General features: G+C 38.0%; 2 protein-coding genes across 2 annotated transcripts in view; one reads left to right on the top strand and one right to left on the bottom strand.

Annotated features, from left to right (window-relative positions):
* Positions 1 to 2490: 2490 nt before the first annotated feature.
* LOC128380240 (secretory carrier-associated membrane protein 1-like) lies at positions 2491 to 21982 on the bottom strand. The gene is made up of 9 exons (XM_053339974.1): positions 21846 to 21982; positions 14178 to 14255; positions 13230 to 13337; positions 11120 to 11231; positions 9638 to 9766; positions 7156 to 7315; positions 5032 to 5133; positions 3996 to 4113; positions 2491 to 2979 (listed from the first exon to the last, which is right to left on the bottom strand). The coding sequence occupies exons 1-9, from the start codon at positions 21900 to 21902 to the stop codon at positions 2830 to 2832; spliced, it is 1014 nt and encodes a 337-aa protein (XP_053195949.1). The 5' UTR covers positions 21903 to 21982; the 3' UTR covers positions 2491 to 2829.
* Positions 21983 to 23186: 1204 nt separating this feature from the next.
* ap3b1a (adaptor related protein complex 3 subunit beta 1a) overlaps positions 23187 to 25225 on the top strand; it is a 66127-nt gene continuing 64088 nt past the window's right edge. The window contains 1 exon segment of the mRNA XM_053339524.1: positions 23187 to 23524. Coding sequence (XP_053195499.1) covers positions 23394 to 23524 — 131 coding nt within the window. The 5' untranslated portion in view covers positions 23187 to 23393.

Genomic DNA, 25225 nt, shown 5'->3' with positions numbered 1-25225 from the left:
TTTAATTCAATCATGACTGGCCCGTCTTAATTTTCTCATATTTTAAAGTCTTATTTCTTATTATTAGGATAAATCAAATATACAGCACACATATATATATATTTTAAAACCAATGAGAGAGGGGAGGAGGAGGGAGGGAGGAAGGAGGAGAGGGGGAGGGGCCAGTCGGTGCTTCATTTCATACAATCTTGTTTTAATTGTTCACCTCGTCATGCAAGTGAAGAGCACATCCTGAGTTAAACTGAGGTAAATCTCCGGCACGCAACAAAAAGCTGGAGACGAGTTACTTTTTTTTTTCTTCTTCTTCTTCTTCTTCTTCGGCTGTATAAACATGCAGCTGTATATACAGAATAGTGTCTCTCTCTCTCTCTCTCTCTTTTATATTAACTGTGTAACTGTAACTTTTTTTTTTAATTCAAGGAAATGACACAAAAAATGAGGAAACTGTGCCAAACTCAGCTGGTGCATGTTATGAATTTTTTAAAAACATCTACATTAATGAGCAGGAAGTTGTAAGGAGGCCGTTATTATTTATATATATATATTCATGTTATGTATAAAGGTCCTTCCAGTCCAGCTAAACCAGGTTAAAGTGCAACCAAACGTTATTTCACAATGGCTATGTAAGATCAATTATAGGCAAAAGACATCCAAGCAAATAAATACTTGAAAGCAAACTTTTTAAAAGGACAAATTCACCCAAAATCAAAAAATAGAAATCTCACAATTTGCAGCTTGAATTTAAAATAGATCCAATGTCCATTTTACAGGTTCACTAAGCTGCATATACTCCATTAAAGTTGCTCCATTAGCTCCAGTTGGTTCATTTTATCTGCCTTATTTTACCGTTTCCTTATCAGAGCTGCGTTAATCTACCGACGATGAAAACTCAACACTTCCTGCTATTGTCACCTCATATTAAAAGCCTTCCACTCTCTAATGGGAGACTTTCATCGAAGAAGAAGTTACCATTCTTTAATAAAGACAGGTAGACACAACAACAGATGTGGAGATATTTGGAGCTAGTATTTGGGTCAGCAGCAGCAGATCAGCTATAAACGCTGCAGAGAGGAAATAACAGGAGCAGACAGCAGCTACAGCGGGATGTGAAATGAAGAGCTGGAGACAACAGGCATTAACTTAATGCATTTTTTTTCCTGCAAGCCAGCAAAAACCTCCAAACTGTCATCAAGCTCAACAACTTTTTATCTCAGCAGTGGAAAATCACACACACAGAGAGAGAGAGAGAGAGAGAGACAGCATGGCTCAGCACCCCCCGAAAAATATGGAAAAACACTTAAGTTTTGCCAAAATATGGCTTTAAAAACAACCTCTAGTAGAGCTTCAAGAAAGATTGAAATGATTAGTTAGTGAATTGAAACCCTGAGAAGTGATTTTGATCTTTTTTTCTCAAGCAGAAATGGCAAACAGCTTCCTAATATATGAGAATTTGCTTCTTTTGTGTGTTTTACTAGATTGTAAATTGTATATCTTCAGGTTTTAAACTGTTGGTTGGATAAAAAGAGTCATCTGAATCTGTCTTTTTGGACTCTGGGAAGCTGTGATTGGAATTTATCACTATTAATCAAGATGATAATTGGTAGATGGTGAAGAAGGACTAAAATGATTAGTTAATTAATTGAAAACAGCTTCTTAAAATATGAGAATTTGCTTCTTTTGTCTGTTTGACATGATTTTAAATGAAACATCTTAAGGTTTTAGGATAAAAAGAGCATTTTGAATATGTTGTTTTAGGGCTCTGGGAAACTATTTTGTAATGATGAATGGTAGATAGTGATAATAATCATTAGCTGCAGCCCTACAACACCTACACGTATGATTTTGGGTGAAGCGTCACTTTAAGGGAAAGCTACACACTCTCGAAAACCCAAATCTGAGGAAAAGCAGAAGGTAGAAGGCAAAGCAGTGAACTGGAATGCACAGCATTCATCTTCAGCAATAAAAAGTCACTCCACCTGGGGGCAGCAGTGTTAAGTTATGTAACTGATGGGGGGGGGAAGAAGGAGAGAAATCAGAGAAATTGCTGCTGAATGAAAGAGACTATAGTGAGTACTCGACGGCATCCATCTGTCCTGTAATAAATTAATTTAAAAATAGGAAGTAGTGATTAGATTATGAGATGAAAGACAGGCTCAGACACACAGAGGAGGAGGAGGAGGAGGAGGAGGAGGAGGAGAGGAGGGGTACAGACAGAGGTGAAAATGCCCAGGTAACTTCAGAAGGAGGTGGGACTTGGTTCGGCTACATTAGTGTTATCTGTCTGCAGAGGACAGACAGAGAGGCCTCGAGGCGGCACGGACGTTTATATAGGAGGCACACAAACATTCATGTAGTTGGCCACACACACACACACACACACACAAACACACACACACACACACACAGAAAAAACATAATAATAATAATAATAATAAAGTCGAGCACGCTGGTTGAGTGGTAGGAGTGCAGCTGCAGGGGAGGGGGGGGGTTGAGTCCCAGAGTCAGAGATGAGAGTGCACAATGATGTCGGTGGAGCAGGGACGGAGAGAGCTGAAGCCCTGTTCTGTTTGAATGTTCCCAAATTTCCCCCCTCGGGTAACTCGGATCACAGACGGCCAAACTGCAATGCACTCATACAGCAGATAACGTCAGAAGGCTGAGGGTGGGAGGACGGCGATGAGGCGGGGGCTCTTCATGCGTTCAAACAGGGGCGGCTGGCTCAGGGTGGTGGTAGCTGGGTGTCGCACTGAGAGAAGAGGAGGAGGAAGAAGAAGAAGAGGAGAAGGAAGGGGTGGACGGAGAGGTGAGTGGGCTCAAGCGGCTCGTCGATCAGATCTGCTCCTTGAAGCCTGTCGTCGCAGCCCTGGTGGCGGCGTTAGCGGCGGCCGTCTGGACCGTTTTGTTAGACATGACGCCCGTAGCGAACTCCTGCTGGGCCTTCTCGAAGCTGGCACCGGTGGTACGGTACATCCCATGGACCTAAAAGGGCGTTAAACAAAAAAAATCACATTAAGTATCTAGAAAGAATTGTAAGTAACCCATTTGCAAATATTTTACTTGATTGTATTTATTTCTCTTATGAATTAATTATGTTTCTTTATTGTCTATTTATGTAATAAATGTATTATTATTATTATTTTTTCAATACATTTTTCTTAATTAATTAATTAATTAATTAATTAATTAATTAATTAATTAATTAATTTATTTATTATTATTATTATTTTAATTTTTAAATTATTTTATTATTATTACTTTTTTCCAATACATTTTTTCTTATTTATTTATTTATTTTTATTATTATTATTATTATTATTATTATTTTTTTTTATTTTTTTTTAATTATTTTATTATTATTATTATTATTATTTTTAAATTATTTTATTATTATTATTTTATTAATATTTATTTTTTCTCTTTTCTCTTTTCTGGGTTGTTACTTGTTTAGTTGTGGTTTGATTCTCTGTTGGTCTGTGTGCGTGTGCGTGTGTGTGTGTGTGTGTGTGTGTGTGTGTGTGTGTGTGTGTGTGGAGGCTTGGGTGTGTGGGAATGAGTGGGGTGGGTCTGGGGGGAGGGGGGGAGGGGATGGGAGGAGGGTGGCTTTGGGAATGAAAAGTGTTTATGAGGATGATGTGGGGATGACTGTAAAGATCCATTTTCACTCAATAAAAAAAAAGAAGAAGAATATGAAAGAAAGAGATGAATTACAACTGAATATACAAGGTGGAAGCCATTGATAGGACAGGAGAAGGGTGTAGTTATCTACCCCACAGCCTGGTTAACTAAAATTGGGAGTGAAAAGGAGAAGACTCGCCACAGTGGAAGAAATCCAGGAGGGAAAAACGACCACAGGGAATGTTTACGTGAATGGGAGAGGAGCTGGGAAAAGTGTATCACAGCTTGAAATGGACTATAAGAAAGATACCATTCATGACAGTCCTGGTATATTTTATGCTTTCCTCTTATGAACAGAAATGACTCTTGTGTGTATTCACCTTTTTGAACATGATGAGAGACATGACAGCCAGTGAGGTAAAGAGAGCAGCGATGAGGATCATTATGATGCCGACTGGGATGCTTGTATTCAGGCCCATCAAAGCAGAGATCCAGCCACTAAGGACCAGAAAACAATTCAGCATTAATTGAGCAAATTTAATTAATAAAAAAGACCAAAACCAACAATGAACAAAGCCTTATTCTCCTGTGCTGCTGCAGACCTCTGTTGTTGCTGTTGCCCCAAAAACTACTGAAAACACATCAGTGAGTTACATCATTTAATTGCACTGGGTGATGGTGCTCTTTCTTTACCACACACACACACACACACACACATACATACACACACACACACACACACGCACACACACACAGACACACACACACACACACACACACACACACACACTAGTTAATTTTGACTCGATCCCACACACACACACACTGCCCAGCTGCTGGAAATAGTCTCCAGCAACTGCACTATTTCCGCTCCTGTTTGAGTAAATGGTTGCTAAAAAAAAAAAAAGCTACACTGGCCAGCTGTTTAAAGGAAATTACTGAGCTTTAAAACAAAATATAAAAAATAAAAATGAATGACTTGTGTTAAAAGGTTTATTTCCTCAGTGGGAATTAGTACTTTGGGAGTTGAGAGCCACAGACAGGATACTGAGAGACATTGTTGGTTTTGGTCTTTTTAAATTTGTTGACAATAGAAGAAGAATATTGAGATTAACATCACCAGCATCAGCATCAACAACAGATTCAGTTCAAGGTTCAAATCAACATGTGAGGCATAAAGGTTTAATGTAAGGATTTAAATAATGACCTGGACAAAGATGGCAAGACTGGACTGAAGGTTCACTGATTTTCTTTTAGTTGCAAAATCTTGTAATAAAACACAAATCTTAATTTTAAAACCATGTTATAATCTATCATACTGAAAATGTCAGGGTGCTAAAACAGCTGAAAACCTGAAAACACTCACACACACACACACACTTTTTTTTGAAGTATGTACTTGTTGTATTTTCTCACCTGGCGCCCCAACCGGAGATGCCGATACACTGAAGCACGTAGATGCCAAACTGACAGATGTACACGAAGAAGAAAATAAAAAACCTGAATGAACTGTCACTCCTGCAGGAGAAGAAGAAGAAGAAGAAGAAGAAGAAGAAGAAGAAGAAGAAGAAGAAGAAGAAGAAGAAGAAGAAGAAGAAGAAGAAGAAGAAGAAGAAGAAGAAGAAGAAGAAGAAGAAGAAGAAGAAGAAGAAGAAGAAGAAGAAGAAGAAGAAGAAGAAGAAGAAGAAGAAGAAGAAGAAGAAGAAGAAGAAGAAGAAGAAGAAGAAGAAGAAGAAGAAGAAGAAGAAGAAGAAGAAGAAGAAAAAACAAAAGCAGAATGTGAATAAAACAGTGCTGTGCTTGTACATATGAAGTTAAAGATTAAATCAATTGACAGAAAATGAATTATTTTGATAATCCAATTACCAAGTGTGTCTTCGAATGTGAGGATTTTACAGTTCTCTTTATCTTCTGACAATTTAATTAATTTATCGCAAAAATTATGTAGAAATTATTGTATAATGCAGGAATGTCCAAACTATTCCATAAAGGAGCAAAATATGGCTGCAGCACACCAGACCTTTAATTAACATATCATCATCCATAGACTATTTAATTCACATTTAAACTAGCTCTTTATCTGTATGCAGAATGTTTCCTGCGTGTCTGCTCAGTGTTATATTATCACAGCTCAATGTCAGTAAATATTGGACTACAAGAGAGTTGCAAGTCTTTACAGGTAGAAGTGTGGTTACAGTATTTGCTCATGGTTGGTGTGTGTGTGGTGACGAGGCCCAATGTGAGATCTTTTCATTGAGGCCAAAATCTCTGGTTGGAACAAAAAACCTGCAAGCACCCTGCTCTGCTCTTTATGGAATAGTTTGGATAATAAAAATAAGTTGTAGTTGGAGCCCAAGTTGATTTTACCCTCCTGTTGTCCTCAAGTCAAGGAAGGAAGGGAGGAAGAAGGAAGGAAAGGAGGAAGAAGGAAGGAAAGGAGGAAGAAGGAAGGAAAGGGGAAAGAAGGAAGGATGGAAGGGAGGAAGGATGGAAGGAAGGAAGGAAAGGAGGAAGAAGGATGGAAGGGAGAAAGAAGGAAGGAAGGATGGAAGGGAGAAAGAAGGAAGAAAAGGAGGAAGAAGGAAGGAAAGGAGGAAGAAGGAAGGAAAGGAGAAAGAAGGAAGGAAAGGAGAAAGAAGGAAGGAAGAAGGAAGGAAGAAGGAAGGAAGGATGGAAAGGAAGGATGGAAGGAAGGGAGGAAGGAAGAAAGAAGGAAGGAAAAAAGAAGAAGGATGGAAGGGAGAAAGAAGGAAGGAAGGATGGAAGGGAGGAAGAAGGATGGAAGGGAGGAAGGGAGGGAAGAAAAGAAGGACAGAAGGAAGGAAGGAAGGAAGGAAGAAGGAAGGAAAGGAGAAAGTAGGAAGGATGGAAGAGAGGAAGGATGGAAGGAAGGGAGGAAGGAAGAAAGAAGGAAGGATGGAAGGGAGAAAGAAGGAAGGAAAGGAAGAAGAAGGAAGGAAAGGAGGAAGAAGGAAGGAAGGATGGAAGGGTGGAAGAAGGAAGGAAAGGAGGGAGGGGAGGAAGAGAGGAGGAGGGAGGGAGGAAAGGAAAGAAGGTAGGAAGGAAGGAAAGGAGGGAGGGAAGGAAGGGAGAAAGGAAAGAAGGAAGATAGGAAGGAGGAATGAAGAAAGAAGGAAGGAAAGGAGGAAGAAGGATGGAAGGGAGAAAGAAGGAAGGAAGGATGGAAGGGAGGAAGAAGGAAGGAAAGCAGGGGGGGGAAGGGGGGAGGAAAGAAAGAGAGAAGGAGGGAGGGAGGAAAGGAAGGAAGGTAGGAAGGAAGGAAGGAAGGAGGGAAGGAAAAACGGACAGAAGGAAGAGAGAAAGGAAAGAAGGAAGATAGGAAGGAAGGAGGGAAGAAAAGAAGGACAGAAGGAAGGAAGGAAGGAAGAAAGGAAAGGAAAGAAAAGAAGGAAGATAGGAAGGAAGGAGGGAAGAAAAGAAGGACAGAAGGAAGGAAGGAAGGAAGGAAGGAACAGTCAAAACAGACGAGCTCAATTTGACCCGGGAGGACGACAGGAAGGTTAAAGGTGTGTCGTTTACCTGAAAGCTCCATAAATGGGTCTGTACCAACAGACGAAGGAGCAAGGTGTGAAGAGCATGAACCAGAGGATGGACAAGCCGAAGTCCACTCCGTGAGACGCGTCCACACAGAACCAGGCCAGGCAGCCCACCATGTTAGCCAGCAGCGTCCCAGCATGAACTGAAAGGGAGAGAAAAAAATAAAAAAATATAAGAGTGAGTATCTGGATAGAGCTTTTTTTTTTTAACTGTAAGTGGGGCAGCAGTGTGTGTGTGTGTGTGTGTGTGTGTGTGTGTGTGTGTGTGTGTGTGTGTGTGTGTGTGTGACTGGAAAGTAGGCTGGAGGACGACTGTTTACTGGCTGGTGCAGCAGTGTCTTCATTGAGGAAACACTTAGGCTTAATATTTCAGTATGTAACACTGTGCAGGGCTCACACACACACACACACACACACACACACACACACACACACACACACACACACACACACACACACACACACACACACACACACACACACACACACACACACACACACACACACACACACACACACACACACACATTTAATAATTAATCTTCACCATTTGTTCTTGGGGTCCTGATAGTGACTGCAGGGTTTAATCCGCTGTGACTGTACTGTAACAGACGGCCTGTTTCACTGCAGGGCAACCGCTTCACAGCACAGTGTGAAATATGACATTATCGTGCTGGTTGACAAAGCAGAGCCGAGTACAGCGTGGGTGTATGGTCGCAGATATTTGCATGGGCTCAAATGTTATCAAGATCCTTCTTCTAAAATACTTAAAGCTGCAAAAGATCCAGTTTTCTTCAAATACAATGAAATCATTTTGCTTTTAATGACACTAACACTAAAAACTAAACAAGGAGAAACAGGGTGGAAGAGTCCTTTAAACTAGTATCCACTGCTTTTCTGAAGTCTGCCTTTAAAAAAGGATCATCTGACCGAGCCGAGGCCACTTCATCAGGCCACATGACTGCACCACGTGCCTCCGTCATGTGGCCTCCGAATTCCTCTGCAGGACATTCATTCACTGGATCACAGACGCTAACTGTAATGTTTAACACTATTAGGCCTCAGCTTTGAAATGTGGAGGGAGGAGAAGCAGTTGCCCTGATTAAGGAGGGAGAGAGAGAGTGTGTGTGTGTGTGTGTGTGTGTGTGTGTGTGTGTTCGGTTCTGTTTTAGCCTCTTTATCCCGACTCCTGGTGTGTTTTAGAGGACATTTGAAGATCTTAATGATTACTTTATGGCCTCTCGGTACATTTTGAGTTATTATACAGTTTGAGATCCTCGGGCAGATGTTTTTTATCTGTTCCAGAGGCCTGACTGAAACTAGACAGGACCATTTAATGATTATTTTCATTACAGCATATTGGCTTTTATCCGTTTTTGTCTTTTTCATCAAATAATTTTATGATATTATGTTGTGATGTGGCTTTGAAAAGTGATTTATAAATACACTACATTGTAATTAATTGGTAATACAAATTGACTTACATCATTAAAACAGCTTTGTATGTTTTTTTTAACTAAACTAATCTGTTTAAGACTGAGAAGAATAAAAAAATATATGTTATGTATGTATCTGTACTTCTGCACATAGACAGTAATGACTATAATATGAGCTGTAACCAGGTCATTTATTGCATTAAAGGCATTTGAAGACAAGGCTGGGCAATATATCAATATTATATCGATATTGTGATATGAGGCCAGACATCATCTTAGATTTTGGATACAGTATTATCGTGATCTGGGATGAGAGCTGTTACTTTTCCTGGTTTTAAAGGTTGCATTAGATTAAAGTGATGTGAGTTTCTAAACTGACCAGACTGTTATAGTGGTTGTATTATTTGTCTTTACCCACTTAGTCATTATAGCCACATTACTGATGATTTTTTAAAGTCTCATTGTGTAAATATGTTGTGAAAGCACCAGCAGTCATCCTTAAAATACTTTCCCATTACTGATATCAAGGTATTTGGTAAAAAATATTATATTTGACTATGTCTGTATCAGCCACAGACTCTTTTTATCCTCCTTGTTTCAAATTTGGAGGTAAAAAAAAGCAAGAAATGTACAGATTCTCTCTTGTACTTTTCAAAGAAATCTTACAATGTGTTTTACTAATATTCTTAACTCTTATTATTAACATCATAATCCTTTGTGTGATCATTTCAGTGTGAGAATAGGAACAGAAACCAAATCTGGATGTCCAAACAAGCTAATTTACAAATCATGACATCAGTTAAAGAGTCAAAATGTGTTTTTAAGAGTTTCTCCTCACTGATATTTAGATGGATTTATACCTCAAAGCTTTCAGGAGGCTAAGAAGTGATTTAAGGAAGTGTTTAATAATGACTGCAAGCAGATTATTCTGTCTGTATGTTTCTGACTCTGTGGGTGAATTCATTGCCCCTCATGTCATCACAATGTAACAAATGTCTTCAAATATAAGAAAATAAAAGCACTTCTTACACATCCAGAGGTAGTACATGATCTTGACCGTCTTCTGAAACTCGACAGGAATGTCCACGGTGATGTCGTGGTAGAAACACGGACCCATGGGGAACTTCTCCGGGAGGGGAGGCCAGTTGTTTTTCCTGCCTGAAACAGAGCAGCAGAAATCAAATGTATGAGTTAGTATCAGGTTTTTTATAAGAAATGTGAGTTCATGTTTGACCTTATACGCTTTAAGAAGGATCCCATACAGTATTATTAATAGTCTAAGCTGGCCTTGGTTCAGAAACTTCATCATAGAAAGTTGAGGAATATGGTTACTGACTAGCTGCATGAACAGTAAATGCATGCTCTGATGTTCTTCTTGGATTCTGGTGTGAATGTGAAGTCACAGTAAAAAGTGCAGCGTCTTCAGATGAGACAAACTCAGCACTTTTTTTTTTTTTTGGCTCTGAGATACAAGGGATATATATTTTATGCCTGATGGGGTTTAAAATAGAAACAGTGGCTATACAGAAGCTCTACAGAAGTGAATTTAAAGGAATAGTTCAACATTTTAGGAAATATGCTTGTTTGATTTCTGGCTGAGAGTGAAATGAGACTGTTCATATTCGGGCATAATTAGTCCCTATATATCATTTTTATGTGTAATTTTATATATCGGCTGCACAAAAACATTTTTAGAAAGTTGTAAAATATTTTAATATTTGTATATTCTGGGTCACACGAGGATAAGTCATCAAATTTCTGAATAAAAGTAAAGTTTTTAATGTTATTTTCTTCTCTCAAATGTAAAGAAAATGTGTCAAATTAGACCCTTAACAGTATGTAAGGGTTAAATATGAAGCAAGAGTCAACAGGTGACTAGCTATGCTTAAAACAAGAGTGGTTACGGTTACTATAACTACTGTTATTTCAAATCAAATGTGCAGTCTAATATCTTAGCTAAAAAAAATAGTTATAGCATGTAACTCCTTGTTTACAACATCAATTTTACATTTCTGTTTGTGTACAGATTAAACAAACAGGATATGTGTTAATTAATAATTTTGAGAAATGCTGCTAGACTGATTTGTAATCTTCAACTAGAGCCAAGTTAGCTGTTTATAGTCCTTCTGCTAAGCTAAGATAACTTCCTCCTGACTTTAACTTCATATTTACCAACCAGACTTAATAACTTTATATAACTTAATAGTAACATTATTCATACAGCACCTTACATACATGAAATAAAACTAATTTTTTCATTTAACTATAAGAAAAAAACCCCAAAGCACATTCTTAAAATATCAAACTATTCCTTTAAACTGTGTGTGTGGTCATTAAATGCTGTGCAGAAAACAAACATATGTGATTCAAACTGATTAAACTGAGCAGAAAAAGCTGCACTTGCTCACAGCTGCTGGTGGGAAAACTCATTTTTAAGCGTGTATGGATTTAGAAAGTGTATGATCTGTAGTTTGGACAGCACTGATCTGCAGCTGTTTGCAGCTTTCTAACCTCCTGAAGCACTGAGGGACTGCATCTCTCTCTCCCGCCGGTCCAGCTCTGCAGCCTTCCTCTCCAGCTCCTCCTGCCTCCTCAAGAGCTCAGCAGCTGCTCTCGTCTGCTCCTGTAGACACAAACACACACACACACAGAAAACAGATGTCATATCTCTGGTACAAGCACAGGAGTGAGTGTGTGTGTGTATGTGTATGTATATGTGTGTGTGTGTGTGTGTGTGTGTGTGTGTGTGTGTGTGTGTGTGTGTGTATGTGTGTGGGGTGTTTGGCTAATGATTTGGTCCGCTCACTAGAATAGCAGAAATTAAGGCTGCTCAATTAATCGAAAATGTTATCCTGATTACGATTTAGGGGCCAAACGATCTCAAAAATAACAAAATCGGGGGGGAAACGATTTTTAATAATAACGAGATAGCGCCATAGGCTGTAAAAAGAATAGCGCTCAATAACGAAGGTTTTATTTTGAAAAGCTTAGACCGGAAGCCACCGGAAGCCGCTGCAGCTCCGTTACTTTAACAGAAGCTGAAACACACGGTGAAATGTTTTAACTGTAAATAAAAGTGCAGAGTTTCCAGCCTGCGTCAGACAATATTGACTTTACTGACTAATTATTAAAAACCAGGAAGTGTTGCGTGAACTATCGTCATGGTAACTCACTGAACTGTCGTCATGGTAACCAGCTCAGCTCTAATATCTCTGCACATTTTCTGCTGTGTGTTGCGTTAAGCGGCAGATAAAAGGCTGCTGCTGGGAGAGAAAACTAATTAAGCCAAATGAACAAGAAATGTCCAATAAATGCAGCATGTTTCTAAAGTAAAAAAAAAAACGTTTTAATAATCGTGATTTCAATTTTGACCCAGATAATTGTGATTATTAGTTTTTCTATAGGCCTAATCGAGCAGCCCCTACTAGAAATTCTCTCTATATATTTCTACTTTTCGAAAAAATCCAATCCTCACACTATAGCAGCTGTTCCCAAGAGTCCAAACAAGATATTTCAAGTTATTTCTTCTGCCTGCTTTATTGGACTCCTCTCAGACTCTGTGTCTCCCCTCAGTAAGGAACCACGACCACAGAAAGACTCTCCTGGGTTACAACATTTCTGTCCACTAGCTTAGCATGAAACCAGCGGTCATGTTAAAGCATTTTATTCCTTCAGTGCAAACTTAGAGGAACATGAGCATGGTGAGGATGTAAAGACTGCTGGACTTTATATTTCTAAGCTCACCACAGAGCAGAAATCTACTAAAAAAAAAGAAGCTGCTTACCTCAAGTATGTGATGTACTTCTTAAAAGCTAGAAAAACTTAAATATAGCCTACACTTAAAGGATCCTTTCAACATTTATTAATATATGAAAGCCTTTTCTAGTATTTTATGACTCTCTTTAGGAACCCTTAGATAAAGACTAGGGTATTGTTTTTTCCAATTTAATTAGATTTAATTAATAACTATTTACTTTGGTTCACTGTCTTCTTCATCTATAGCCTATACACATTAACTTGTGACTCTATGGATGGTTGGGTGTTATGTCAATGTCTTGGGGGATTGTTGAGTGAATTGATATCATACATATGGGTCAGTGACAAATAAGGGTTGGCAAGCAATTGAACAATATCTTTAAAAAAATGGTCTTAAAAGCAGCATCAGCTATTTGTACCATTTTTTTAACCAAGTAAGACTGAATGCTCCTGAAAATGTCAAATGGTGTAACCACAAAATAATGATAAATATTAAATATTTTATCCACCTACAATGTATTTAAGTGGACTTATACAAATAATTACTTCATTTTAAAACATCAAATGAAAATACATTTTTTGGAGCATTTCTACATTTACATTTTCAAGCATTTTATCAATATTGAGCAAGAAATAACCTAAAAAACAACCATTTTTTCAAAGTAAATTGTGACAGATGATGTGAAAGTTGTTGTGTTGCTAAAAGTGGATTACATTTATTCCACATCTATGTTCCTGTATATAATTTTTATGAAAAAATACTGGTTACACCAAATGACACTGGGTTGCATTACATCACTGACCCATATATGTCTTGTACACTTCTTCTCCTTTATGTTGAAATACTTAACAGGAAGCTACGTACCTGTCCCCGAGGCTGCGAGTAGGCCGGAGGCTCCTCGGTGGGATTCATGATGGCGGGTTGTGTGGTGGTGGTGCTCGGTGCCGTCTTGGGCGCCATGTTCGGGGGCGTCTACGGAGGAAAAACATACACGCATTTACAGTTTAACCGTCATTACAGCTGACAGTGAAGTAGTGAGTCATTTAACATTAACCCTTTATTGGGCAAATAATCATATTTGGTAACTTCTGTAAATATCCCAAAATATCCTTCCTTCCTTCCTTTCCTTCCTCCCTGCCTTCTTTCTTCCCTTCCTCTTTTCCTTTCTTCCTCCCTCGTTCCTTATTTCCTCCTTCCTTCCTTCCATCTGTCTTTCCTCCCTCTTTCCTTCCTCCATCCTTCCTTCCTTCCTTTCCTTACTTCCATCTGTTCTTCCTCCCTCCCTCCTTCTCTCCTTCCTTCCTTCTTTCCTTCCTCCATCCCCCTTTCTTCTTCCTTCCTTCCTTCCTTCTTTCTTCTCCTCCTCCCTCCCTCCCTCCTTCTCTCTTTCTTTCCTCCCCCCTACCTTCCTTCCTTCCTTTCTTTCCTCCCTCATTCCTTGCATTCCTTCCTTTCCTTCCTTCCTTCCTTCCTTTCAATGAGTGTCCTATAAAGGGTTAAACTGAGAACAAGAGCTAATCAAATACAAGGTTCCTCATTTTTGGGTGATGTGATTATAAAAAAAGGGTAGTTATAAAGCTCTCTGGTGGCACATATGTTAGATTTGATGGCACTATGATTCATTTCAAACCATTTTTTAACTTAAAATCTTTATATTCTGACAGTTATGGCGTCATGTGAGTGTCTGAAATAACAAGAATCACATTACAGCTAAAGAGAAAAATCCTCTGACTGGTTGAACATTAACAGTAGAAGTATTTCATGTATGCAGCTCAGTGCTACTGGGTGAAAATGAAATGTAGAAGTACTCACTGGTTTGCCATCTGAGAAAGGATTGTACTCCTCTAAGCCCGGAGGAGCCGTCGGTCTCACTTGTGTCACTGATGGATCCTGAAAAACAAAAAGATCTCACTTTAAGAACATCGTCTGTTTTGACTGTTCCTTTGTTCATTTGTTCCTTCCTTCCTTCCTTCCTTCCATCTGTCCTTCCTCCTTCTCTCTTTATTTCCTTCCTCTCTCTTTCCCCACTTTCTTCCTTCCTTCTGTCATTCCTTCTTTTCTACCCTCTTTCCTTCCCCCCTTTCTTCCTTCCTTCTCTCCCTCCCTCTTTCCTTCCTCCCCTCTACCTTTCTCTCTTCCTCTTTTCCTTTCTCCCTCCTACCTACCTTCCTTCTTTCCTCTGTCCGTCCTTCCGTCCTTCTTTCCTCCCTCCTTCCCTTCCTTCCTTCCTCCCTCCTGTCCTTGCTTCCTTCTTCCTCCCTCCCTGCCTCCCTTCTTCCTTCCTCTCTCCCTCCTTTCCTCCCTCCCTCCCTCCCTTCCTTCCTCCCTCCCTCCCTTCCTTCTTCCTCCCTCCTTCCCTTCCTTCCTTCTTCCTCCCTCCCTTCCTTCCTTCTTCCTCTCTCCCTTCCTTCTTCCTCTCTCCCTCCCTTCCTTCCTTCTTCCTCCCTCCCTTCCCTTCCTTCCTTTTTCCTCCCTCCCTCCCTTCCTTCCTTTTTCCTCCCTCCCTCCCTTCCTTCCTTTTTCCTTCCTCCCTCCCTCCCTTCCTTCTTCCTCCCTCCTTTCCTTCCTTCCTTCTTCCTTCCTCCCTCCCTTCCTTCTTCCTCCCTCCCTTCCTTGACTGTAGGAGAAAGGTTTAACATCTTGTCTATCTTAGTATTTTTTAAAACCAAAGAAAGCAGCTCTAATCTCTACAGTAAGAGGAAAAATGGCTTTATGTGAGTGTTAAAAACGCCTCCATTATTCAAACAGCACTCTTTATTCTACGTGCAACAGGCCCTATAATTCAATACTGGCAAAGACGAGATGATTCCAATAATTTCCACGAGAAGACGAGCTATAAATAGCAGCGTCCGTGAGTTTCAGATGGGTGAGGGGCGAATGCTTCTGGGCTGCTAAAGACAGAAATAAGAAAAGAAATAAATAAATGAAAAAAGGGAGACTTTGTGTTTTTCCTTTTAACCACAGTCCTGATTGATGTTGGATTTCGCTCATGAAGACAAAGGAATGACAGTTTTTACTATGTGACCTATAGTGCTTCTTTTCACTATCAATTCATCTGCTGATTATTTTCTCCAATAAATGATTAGTTGTTTCCCAAAAGCCCAAAATGACATCCTCAACAGTCTACAATCTAAAAATATTCAGTTTACTATCAAAGAAAACTAAAGAAACCAGAAAATATTCACATTTAAGACGCTGAAAGCAGATAATTGACTTTCTTTTCCTTTAAAAAATGGCTCCAAAGGATTAATCAATTACGAGAACAGTTGACAATTAATTGACTAATTGCTGCAGCTCTAATGTAAAACACACTAACTGGAAAAATAGGATTAAACCAGCCCATTTAGAAACAGATGGCCATATTTTAAGCATAATAATAATGATAATAATGATGATAAATGTCATTTCCATAGCATCTTTCCAAATTGAAGTTACAAGGAGCTTCATATAATACAATATACACCATTTAAGCAGTATATTATACACAAAAACATAATAAAAAACAATAAAAAAGTATAAATCGGGACAATAAATATAAAGTTAACACATTTAACAGCTTAAAAAAGCACAAAAAGCTATAATGCAATATTACAGTAATGCATAATAATAACAATAATAGTAATGATAATGATGCTAAATGTCATTTCCATAGCAGCACCTTTCCAGATTGAAGTTACAAGGAGCTTCATATAATACAATAGACATCATTTAAGCAGTATATCATACACAAAAAACATAATAAAAAACAATAAAAAGCACAAATTGACAAAATAAATATAAAATTAACACAGTAAACAGCTTAAATAAGCACAAAAAGCCCATCTATAAAACAATAATAGTAATGATAATGATGCTAAATGTCATTTCCATAGCATCTTTCCAAACTGAAGTTACAAGGTGCTTCACATAATACAATAGACACCATTTAAACAGTATATCACACACAAAACCACAATAAAAAACAATAAAAAGCATAAAGTGACAACACATTAAACAGTTTAAATAAGCTATAAAGCAATATAACAGTAATGCCAGTGTGTACAGGTGAGTGCAGTTATATTTACTTATGGGGTGTAATGGTCTATAACAGCTCCCTCACACTTTAAAAACTATCTTCCGGCTTCATTTGCATGTTAAACTCCGGTTGGTGCAGTCAGGTCGGTGGAGTCAGAGTAAAGCTTACCATCAGCCTCCGTCAGTCACGCACTAGTTTCATTCAAACTGCTCCAGATTAAAACATCCGATCTGCAGATTCCTAAAGAGAGTCTCCTTTCCCCTTCATCCAGTCTCACTGCAGAGTCCTCTAACAGCTCCTCCAAGACTCTTACATTTCTAGGAGCATCTTTCCACACACACGCACACACACGCACACACACACACATACACACACACACACACACACACATACACACACACACACAGACACGCACACAGACATGCACACAGACATGCACACTGCAACTTGTCACCAGACCGGGGTCATCAATATTTCAGGCGATGTAGTGTTTAAAGTTTAATTTTGCCCGATTGCACAGCCTCTTAACAAACACATAACGCTCACTAACACTTCTCTACCTTGAAAATCATCTTTAAAATCATTACTGCTCCTCCACCTGCTTTTTTTGGGGGGTTTTGCCTTTAATTAAAACAACCAGTCACTCCAGTAAGTAAATAAAATTTTAAATATGTAGATATGAAGAAAATATAATAGTTGCAAAAGGAAGAAATAAAAAATAAATAAAATAAATAAATAAATAAATAAATGTGTAGATATTAGGAAAACATAATTGTCGCAATGGAAATAAATAAATAAATAAATAAATAAAATAAAATAAATGAATATAAAGACAATGTAATAGTTGCAACAGACATAAATAAAAAATAAATAATATTGTAAATATAAAGAAAACTATTGATACTAGTTGCGATAGAAATAAATAAAAATGAATAAAAAAATAAAATAATGTTTAGATAAAGGAATAGTTGCAATAGAAATAAATAAATAAATAAATAAATGAATGAATAAATAAAAAAAATGTAGATAAAGTTGTAATATAAAATAAATAAAAAATTAAAATAAAATATAAAATGTGTAGATATAAAGAAAACACAATAGTTTATTTAAAAAATAAATACAATAAAATAAAAATTAATTAGATATAGAGAAAACATACTAGTTGCAATAGAGAGAAATAATAAAATAAAATAAAATAAAATAAAATAAAATAAAATAAAGGCATAAGTGACAGACCTCTTCAATTAAACAACTCTAAGTACATTTTGATAAACTTTTCTTATTTTTTATACAATTTTAAAGACTCTAAATAACACTTCATATCCATCATGAATAATTTAGCTCTGTGAATGTCAAATTTACCTAAAAAGATAATCAGCTTTTACAATGTCACTTATATTATTATCCTTAAACTCAAAAAACATGAGACGAGACTCTTTCCCTCAATACTAAATTATATGTCAAGTTTTTCTAAACACATATAAACTCTTTAAATCCTTCCATCTGTTGCACTGCTGACTTATTTCTTATGGTTTCATACTTCCTGTCACCTTAACATCTTAACACCACACAAACTACTGAACTCAGATCCACTTCCTGTCATCCTGATGGAGCCCAAATTTAAAAAAAAACAAATCTCACAAGTTGATGATGTCACTTTATCGAGACTCTTTCTCTCAATAAAAAATTAAAGTTTTTCTAAACACATATAAACTCTTTAAATCCTTCCACCTGTTGCTCTGCTCACTTATTTCATGGTTACGTACTTCCTGTCACCTTAACACCACACAAACTAGGCCTACTGAACTCAGATCCACTTCCTGTCATCCTGATGGAGCCCAAATTAAAAAAAAAACAAATCTCACAAGTTGATGATGTCACTTTATCGAGACTCTTTCTCTCAATACAAAATTAAAGTTTTTCTAAACACATATAAACTCTTTAAATCCTTCCACCTGTTGCACTACTGACTTATTTCTTATGGTTACGTACTTCCTGTCACCTTAACATCACACAAACTACTGAACTCAGATCCACTTCCTGTCATCCTGATGGAGCCCAAATTAAAAAAAAAACAAATCTCACAAGTTGATGATGTCACTTTATCCTCAGATCTTCAACAGTTTGCCTTCAGTGCTGCATATTAAAAAGGTTGAATCAGACACTCTGTGCCACATTTCTCATTTGATTAAGCGGCCTGAGACGGTACAATGTGATACCTGTGTTTCCTCGCAGGGCTTTTTAATTTTTTTTTTTTTTTTTTTTTTATTAGCTGACACGGGAGCCTGATTTCTCTAATTAGCTTACATCCAGAGAAAATAGGCCAAAAAACAGCGTGACTGCAGTGTGGAAAGGAGAAGAAAAATGGAGGAGGAAAAAGGCGGCCCGCGGGGGGATTTGAACGCCACATGTCGCCATGACGGCACCATATGTTATCATGAACTATTGAGGATAGCTCAGAGGAGGAGGAAGAGGAGGAGGGAGGAGGAGGAGGAGAAAAGGAGCTCCAAAATCTCCTCGGGTGAAAAAGTGTGAGCCAATAAAATGACAAAACAAAAGTGTGAGCCCAGCAGGAGTTCAGCAGTCATGTCACTGTGTTAATGGGATCTATGAATAATTCACTTTTCATGCGTCTGAACGGCAGAAACCGCACTGTCAGCATCTTTTTAGTGTCACATACTGATACAGGAAGAAGGTGGGAACTTTTTTTTTTTTTACATTTCTGTGATAAATTGAAACCTCAAAAAAAAATTGGGAGAAATGATTTATTATAGTCATTTACTCAAAGCTAAAAATATCCTTCTTTCTTTCTTTCCTTCCTTCCTTTCCTTCCTTCCTCCCTGCCTTCTTTCTTCCCTTCCTCTTTTCCTTTCTCCCTCCCTCGTTCCTTATTTCCTCCGTCCTTCCTTCCTTTCCTTCCTTCCATCCATCTGTCCTTCCTCCCTCTCTCCTTCTCTCCTTCCTCTGTCCTTCCTTTCCTTCCTTCCATCTGTTCTTCCCTTCCTCCCTCCCTCCTCGTCTCTTTCTTTCCTCCCCCCACCTTCCTTCCTTCCTTCCTTCTTTCTTTCCTTCTTCCCTGCCTTCTTTCTTCCCTTCCTCTTTTCCTTTCTCCCTCCCTCGTTCCTTATTTCCTCCGTCCTTCCTTCCTTCCTTCCATCTGTCCTTCCTCCCTCCATCCTTCTCTCCTCCCTTCCTTCTTTCCTTCCTTTCCTTCCTTCCATCTGTTCTTCCTCCCTCCCTCCCTCCTTCTCTCCTCCCTTCCTTCTTTCCTTCCTCCATCCCCCTTTCTTCTTCCTTCCTTCCTTTCTTCTTTCTTCCCTTCCTCCCTCCCTCCTTGTCTCTTTCTTTCCTCCCCCCTACCATCCTTCCTTCCTTCTTTCCTCTGTCCTTCCTTCTTTCTTTCCTTCCTTCCTTCCTTCCTCCCTCCTTTCCTTCCTTCCTCTGTCATTCTTTCCTTCCTTCCTCCCTTCCTTCCCCTGTCCTTCCCTCCTTCCCTCCCTTACTTCCTTCCTTCCTCTGTCCTTCCCTCCTTCCTCCTTTCTTCCTCCCTCCTTTCCTTCCTTCCTCTGTCATTCTTTCCTTCCTTCCTCCCTTCCTTCCCCTGTCCTTCCCTCCTTCCCTCCCTTCCTTCCTTCCTTCCTCTGTCCTTCCCTCCTTCCTCCTTTCTTCCTCCCTCCTTTCCTTCCTTCCTCTGTCATTCTTTCCTTCCTTCCTCCCTTCCTTCCCCTGTCCTCCCCTCCTTCCCTCCCTTCCTTCCTTCCTTCCTCTGTCCTTCCCTCCTTCCTCCTTTCTTCCTCCCTCCTTTCCTTCCTTCCTCTGTCATTCTTTCCTTCCTTCCTTCTTTCCTTCCTCCTTCCCTTCCTCCCTTCCTTCTTTCCTCTGTCATTCTTTCCTTCCCTCCTTCCTTCCTTCCTCTGTCATTCTTTCCTACCCTCCTTCCTTCCTTCTTTCCTTCCTTCCTTCCTTCCTTCTTTCCTTCTTCCTCCCTTCCTTCCTAGACTCGAGGACAACAGAAGGGTTAAAAGAAAATGGACAAAACTAGCAAATATTCACATTTTGTGTAGCTGTAACCTGATGCTAAATGATTTCCATTGATCAATTAATCAGCTTTTTTCACCTGAGAGATAAAGAGGAAGAGGAACAGAGCAAAACGATCAAACGCATGCCTCCTCCATGACAAGACACAAGGCTGCCAATAGACGGAGGCCTAAATAAAGCCACCAGCATAATGAAGGCATGACAGTGAAAACACGTGTGACCAAGCAACCATTACGATGTGTTACACCCTCATTTTACTTCTCTATTTCTGAGCGCCACTTCTTTACAGTCACTCCAATTACTATGTTTGTATCTTACGTTCAATGTTTCTATTCAAGAACCCTGAACTTCAGATTGGCTTATCTATTATCTATCAGCTCTGGTTTAGAATAGAAAGTCCAATCTTATGTCAGGCTTAAAGGAAAGGTTCACAATTTTCCGAGAGTGTCTTAAAACAACATGCTGGAAGAAGAGCGACATGCTTTCATTGTAAGTGATTGAGGCCCAAAATCCACAGTCACACATTTAAAAGTTAATGTGAAGCTTATATGAGGCTTCAGCAGTGTGAGTTAGTCATAGAAAGTGAATATCTGACACATTTACAGTCTTTTTTAGCATCAATTTCCCTTTTTGTGTTTCCCCGTGGAGCTGTGGTGGAAGTATAGTAACAAAAAGAGAGACTTCGGCACTAAAAAAAGCAGTAACATTCAAAATATCTACTTAATTTGACTCATGTGGGTAGGTGAAGCTTCATATTAGCTTCAGATAAAACATTTAAATACATTTTTTTGCACAGAAGGAGGACTTATGTGGATTTTGAGTGCATTATGAAGGGATCTTCTAAAGGCAAGTATGAACAGGAGGAATGAAAAAACATGTTTCAGTGCACATTTAGGCACGTGAATGTAGTTTTAAGATGAACATTTGTAAACCAGCCCTTTAAAAAAACACATACGTTTAATGTCCTTTCTATTAGAGCTAATAGGCAGGGAAGGTAATCAAACCTTTGAACAGCAATAAATAGAAATAGATGCATGTTTCAAAGTCTATATGGAGACGATTATCACACAGGTGCAAGGTTAAAACGGAAAAATAGAAAATATAAAAGCTATTATTAACTATTAACACGATGCTCCAACTCTGCTGCAGTCTTCAACCATCCAGCTATATCTATCACCTGCATGTTACCTTTAAATGTTGTGTCACTGCTGTCAAAGCCAAAAAAATACACACCAACACAAAAAGTGACAAACAACCAAACATATTGACTAAATATCTAATATCAGCTGCTGTCAATATAGTAAAACACAACAGCTTACACACACAGAGAGTAGCATATGCCTTGTTGTTTAATTAATTAGAAATAAAGCAGCAGCAGCAGCAGCTAATGCTAATGTGGCTAACCAGAGGAGCTAGCTGATGTTTACCTGAAACGGGTTGTTTAACTCCGGATCCGCGAAAGGATTGCTGTCGAAATCTGACATCCTGCGAGAGGAGGAGGAAGGGAACAAAGGTGTGTTTTTAAATGTGTTTAATGTCACTTCCAAAAAAATAAGCCACTCGGTTGTGTTTTGTGTGTGTGTGTGTGTGGAAGTGTGAGTGAGTAAGTGTGTGTATGTGGCGGACGTCAGAGAGGAGATGGTCGGAAGTAAAAAAGTCAAATGTTGGCTGGTGTTGTAGACGGAGCTCAGAGAGTCTGAGGAGGAGGGAGATTGGTCACGCGCAGCGGATCAAAGGAAATCAAACATAACGCGGAAGTAAAGAAACGTCACGTCCTAGCTAGGGTAAAAAGAAAACTTAAACACCCCCTCCTCTTCCACAAATGTTGTAACCCTTATAAACTGTTCAGGGTCCAATTTTACCCATTTTTTGCATTTGAGAAATATACACGGAGCTCAGAGAGTCTCTGGATGAGAGAGATTGGTCACCGGCAGCGGATCAAAGGAGATCAAGAATGAGGCGGAAGTAAAGAAACGTCACGTCCTCGGTTAAAAAGAAAACTCAAAGACCCCCCCTCCTCTAGACATGTAACCATAGACTATGCATGTGACCCAAATGTGACCCATTTTAACAATTGAAAGTTGTAAAACCTTTTATTTATTTATATGTTTTACTTATTTATTTTTTCTCATCCGTTTTCCTACATTCTCTACTATTTGTATTCATCTTACATGTATTTTTTTAATATATACGTGTACATCATAATAATGTTTTAGTATATTAAGATATATATACATGTTTAAGGGGAGGAAGGGAGGTGAAGAGGGAAAAAAAAGAAGGGTATTGATGTTAAGTTGGTTGAAAAGTGTATCGATAATGCCAAGACTGTATTATATATATATTATTTTATTATTATTATTATTTTTTTTTAAATCTAAAGCAACTTCTGGTAATGACAGTACTATATGTAATGCTCTGAAAAAAAGAAAGAAAGTTGTAAAACCACCATATAAACATTTATTTTAGTCAGACTTTTCCTAATGTGATCAACAGTATCTATCTATCTATCTATCTATCTATCTATCTATCTATCTATCTATCTATCTATCTATCTATCTATCTATCTATCTATCTATCTATCTATCTATCTATACTAATCCCTAAACCCACCCCATATACAACAGAATATAACAGAATAGAAAGTAAAGCATGCCTCAGTGTGATATCTAGTTTTTCTAGCTCTATACAGCTGAAGCCCAGTCATGTGACACCGACTTTGTCCAGCTCACACTTCCGCTTCTGCGTGCAAAGACAGAAAAAGAGAGAAGAGAGAGAAAAAGAGAGAGGGGGGATACATAGAGGAAAAAGTTAGTGGGTGAAATCTCGGTAAGAAGTTTAATCTTTTTTTTGCAGCCAACTTTTTTTTTTAAAGCAAGAACAACAGCAACACTAAGCTACAGCAAACAAACTACAGGTTGTAAAGTAGATAAAGAAGTAGCTGGATAACATTTACTACTTCTTTAAAAAGACACATTATGTCGACGGGAGCTTTGTACAACGACCAAGGAGGAGCAGAGGCAGCGATAGAAGCTGGGCAGGAGAGCACACCGACCACCTCCAGCAACTCCGGAGCAGCTTTTGGACTCTTTAGCTCCGACTTTAAAAAGTAAGAGAAACACCTTTTTTATAATTTCTACTTTCTGTGATATGTTGGGTTTCTTTTGTTTTTGGGGTGGGAGACTGACTGCTGAGTTGGAAAATGAAACTAGGGGAAGGAAAAAGCAGTGATGGCGAATGACTGCTAGTTGTTTGTCACGTAGTGTGTTGACTATAATAATAATAATAATGATAATATAATAATTATAATATTAGGTAATAATGATTTTAAAGCAAGTCGTTATTTTATGCTGCAAACTTATATTTATAGTCCAGTTTTTATTTTATTTTTTTCTCGTCTATTTTTCTGTAGCCTACTTTGTTTTTATTTATTTATTTACTATTATTAATGGGATTTTTTTACTTTTAATTGGATGTTTTAATATTTAATTATTTTTTACTATTATTTGGTTTTATTATTTATTTTTTAAAATTGTGTTTGTTATGTTTTTTTGTTTCCAATTCTTACTGTTAAATATTTGTTTTTATTTAAAGCACATTGCCCCTACGTATGAAATGCACTATATAATAAATATAGCTGCCTTGCTTTGCTTTGCTTTGGCTATTAAAAAAATGGCTTTTTATGCCACTTGTTTGCAGCTTTCCCCCCTTTATTAAACCCCCCTGTGGGTCAATATTTACCTGCTAAGATAAAAGCACTATTGAGAGGTGGTAGCATATTTTTGTGCAGCTGCAGGATATAAATATGTTAGTTTGATATAAGACTTTATTAGGAAACACCTGTGCAATTTAATACACCAACTTTAAACTCCACTTTAAAGAAGCTTATACATACGCTGTCAGAGTTTGTTGTTCAGTGTGTTTGTTATTGAGGTCATGGTGGGTGATGGTGGTGTGCAGGAGTGGCTTATATTATTTATATATATATATATATATATATATATATATATATGTATATATATATATGTATATATATTGCATCCATAAAGGAGCTAGAATATGCTTTCATACATACATGATATACACAGTTTGCAGCAGTGAGTAGACTTTGCATATTAAGAGATAACATTTGGATAAGTTTAATTTAATCTAACCAACAAAAGAAGACTGATTAGTGATTACTGATTCAGTTAACACATCTTTAACCAGGTGTGTGTGTGTGTGAGTCTCTATTCTTTACACTGAGGGCTTTGTATTACAGTAAGTATACAGTAAAGATTTTATTTAGATATAGCTAAAAATGACTTTGAGGCTTCACACTGTATAATATAGTGAGGTGAACTGATGCTGCAGAGTGCCTTACTTTCAAAAAATGAGGTATAATTTCTTTTAATGAGGCGTATTGAACATCATTTTCAACATATATGTGTAAAACCTGCAGTAAGAAGTTGGATTGAAGTTGGTTAAAAAGGTCTAACAGAGTATTGGGTGATCATTTATACCTTTTTATATGCTTTATAAACAGGGATAAGCTTTTCGCTTTTCTGTACATGCACATATTTATAAGGACATTTCATTTGCAGCCAAACAACAACCAGTCTGTGCCTTTTTATTGTTAAGCTATAGTTTAGTTTAGTTTAGTTTAGTTTAGTTTAGTTTATTTATTTAAAAAAGGAACAGTGTATATTCATGAACATTTCAAAATAAAATGTAAATGCACCAGAGTTAGCTAAGATAGCTAGTTTTCATCCGTTGTCCCTTGGCAGGTCAGCACAGAGAGAAAGAAAGAGTAATAAATTAATTAAAAAAT

Source organism: Scomber japonicus, chromosome 19 (genome assembly GCF_027409825.1).
Source record: "Scomber japonicus isolate fScoJap1 chromosome 19, fScoJap1.pri, whole genome shotgun sequence".
Taxonomy (NCBI): domain Eukaryota; kingdom Metazoa; phylum Chordata; class Actinopteri; order Scombriformes; family Scombridae; genus Scomber; species Scomber japonicus.
The sequence above is the reverse complement of the archived record's forward strand: the minus strand, read 5'-3'. Positions and strand labels throughout refer to the sequence as shown.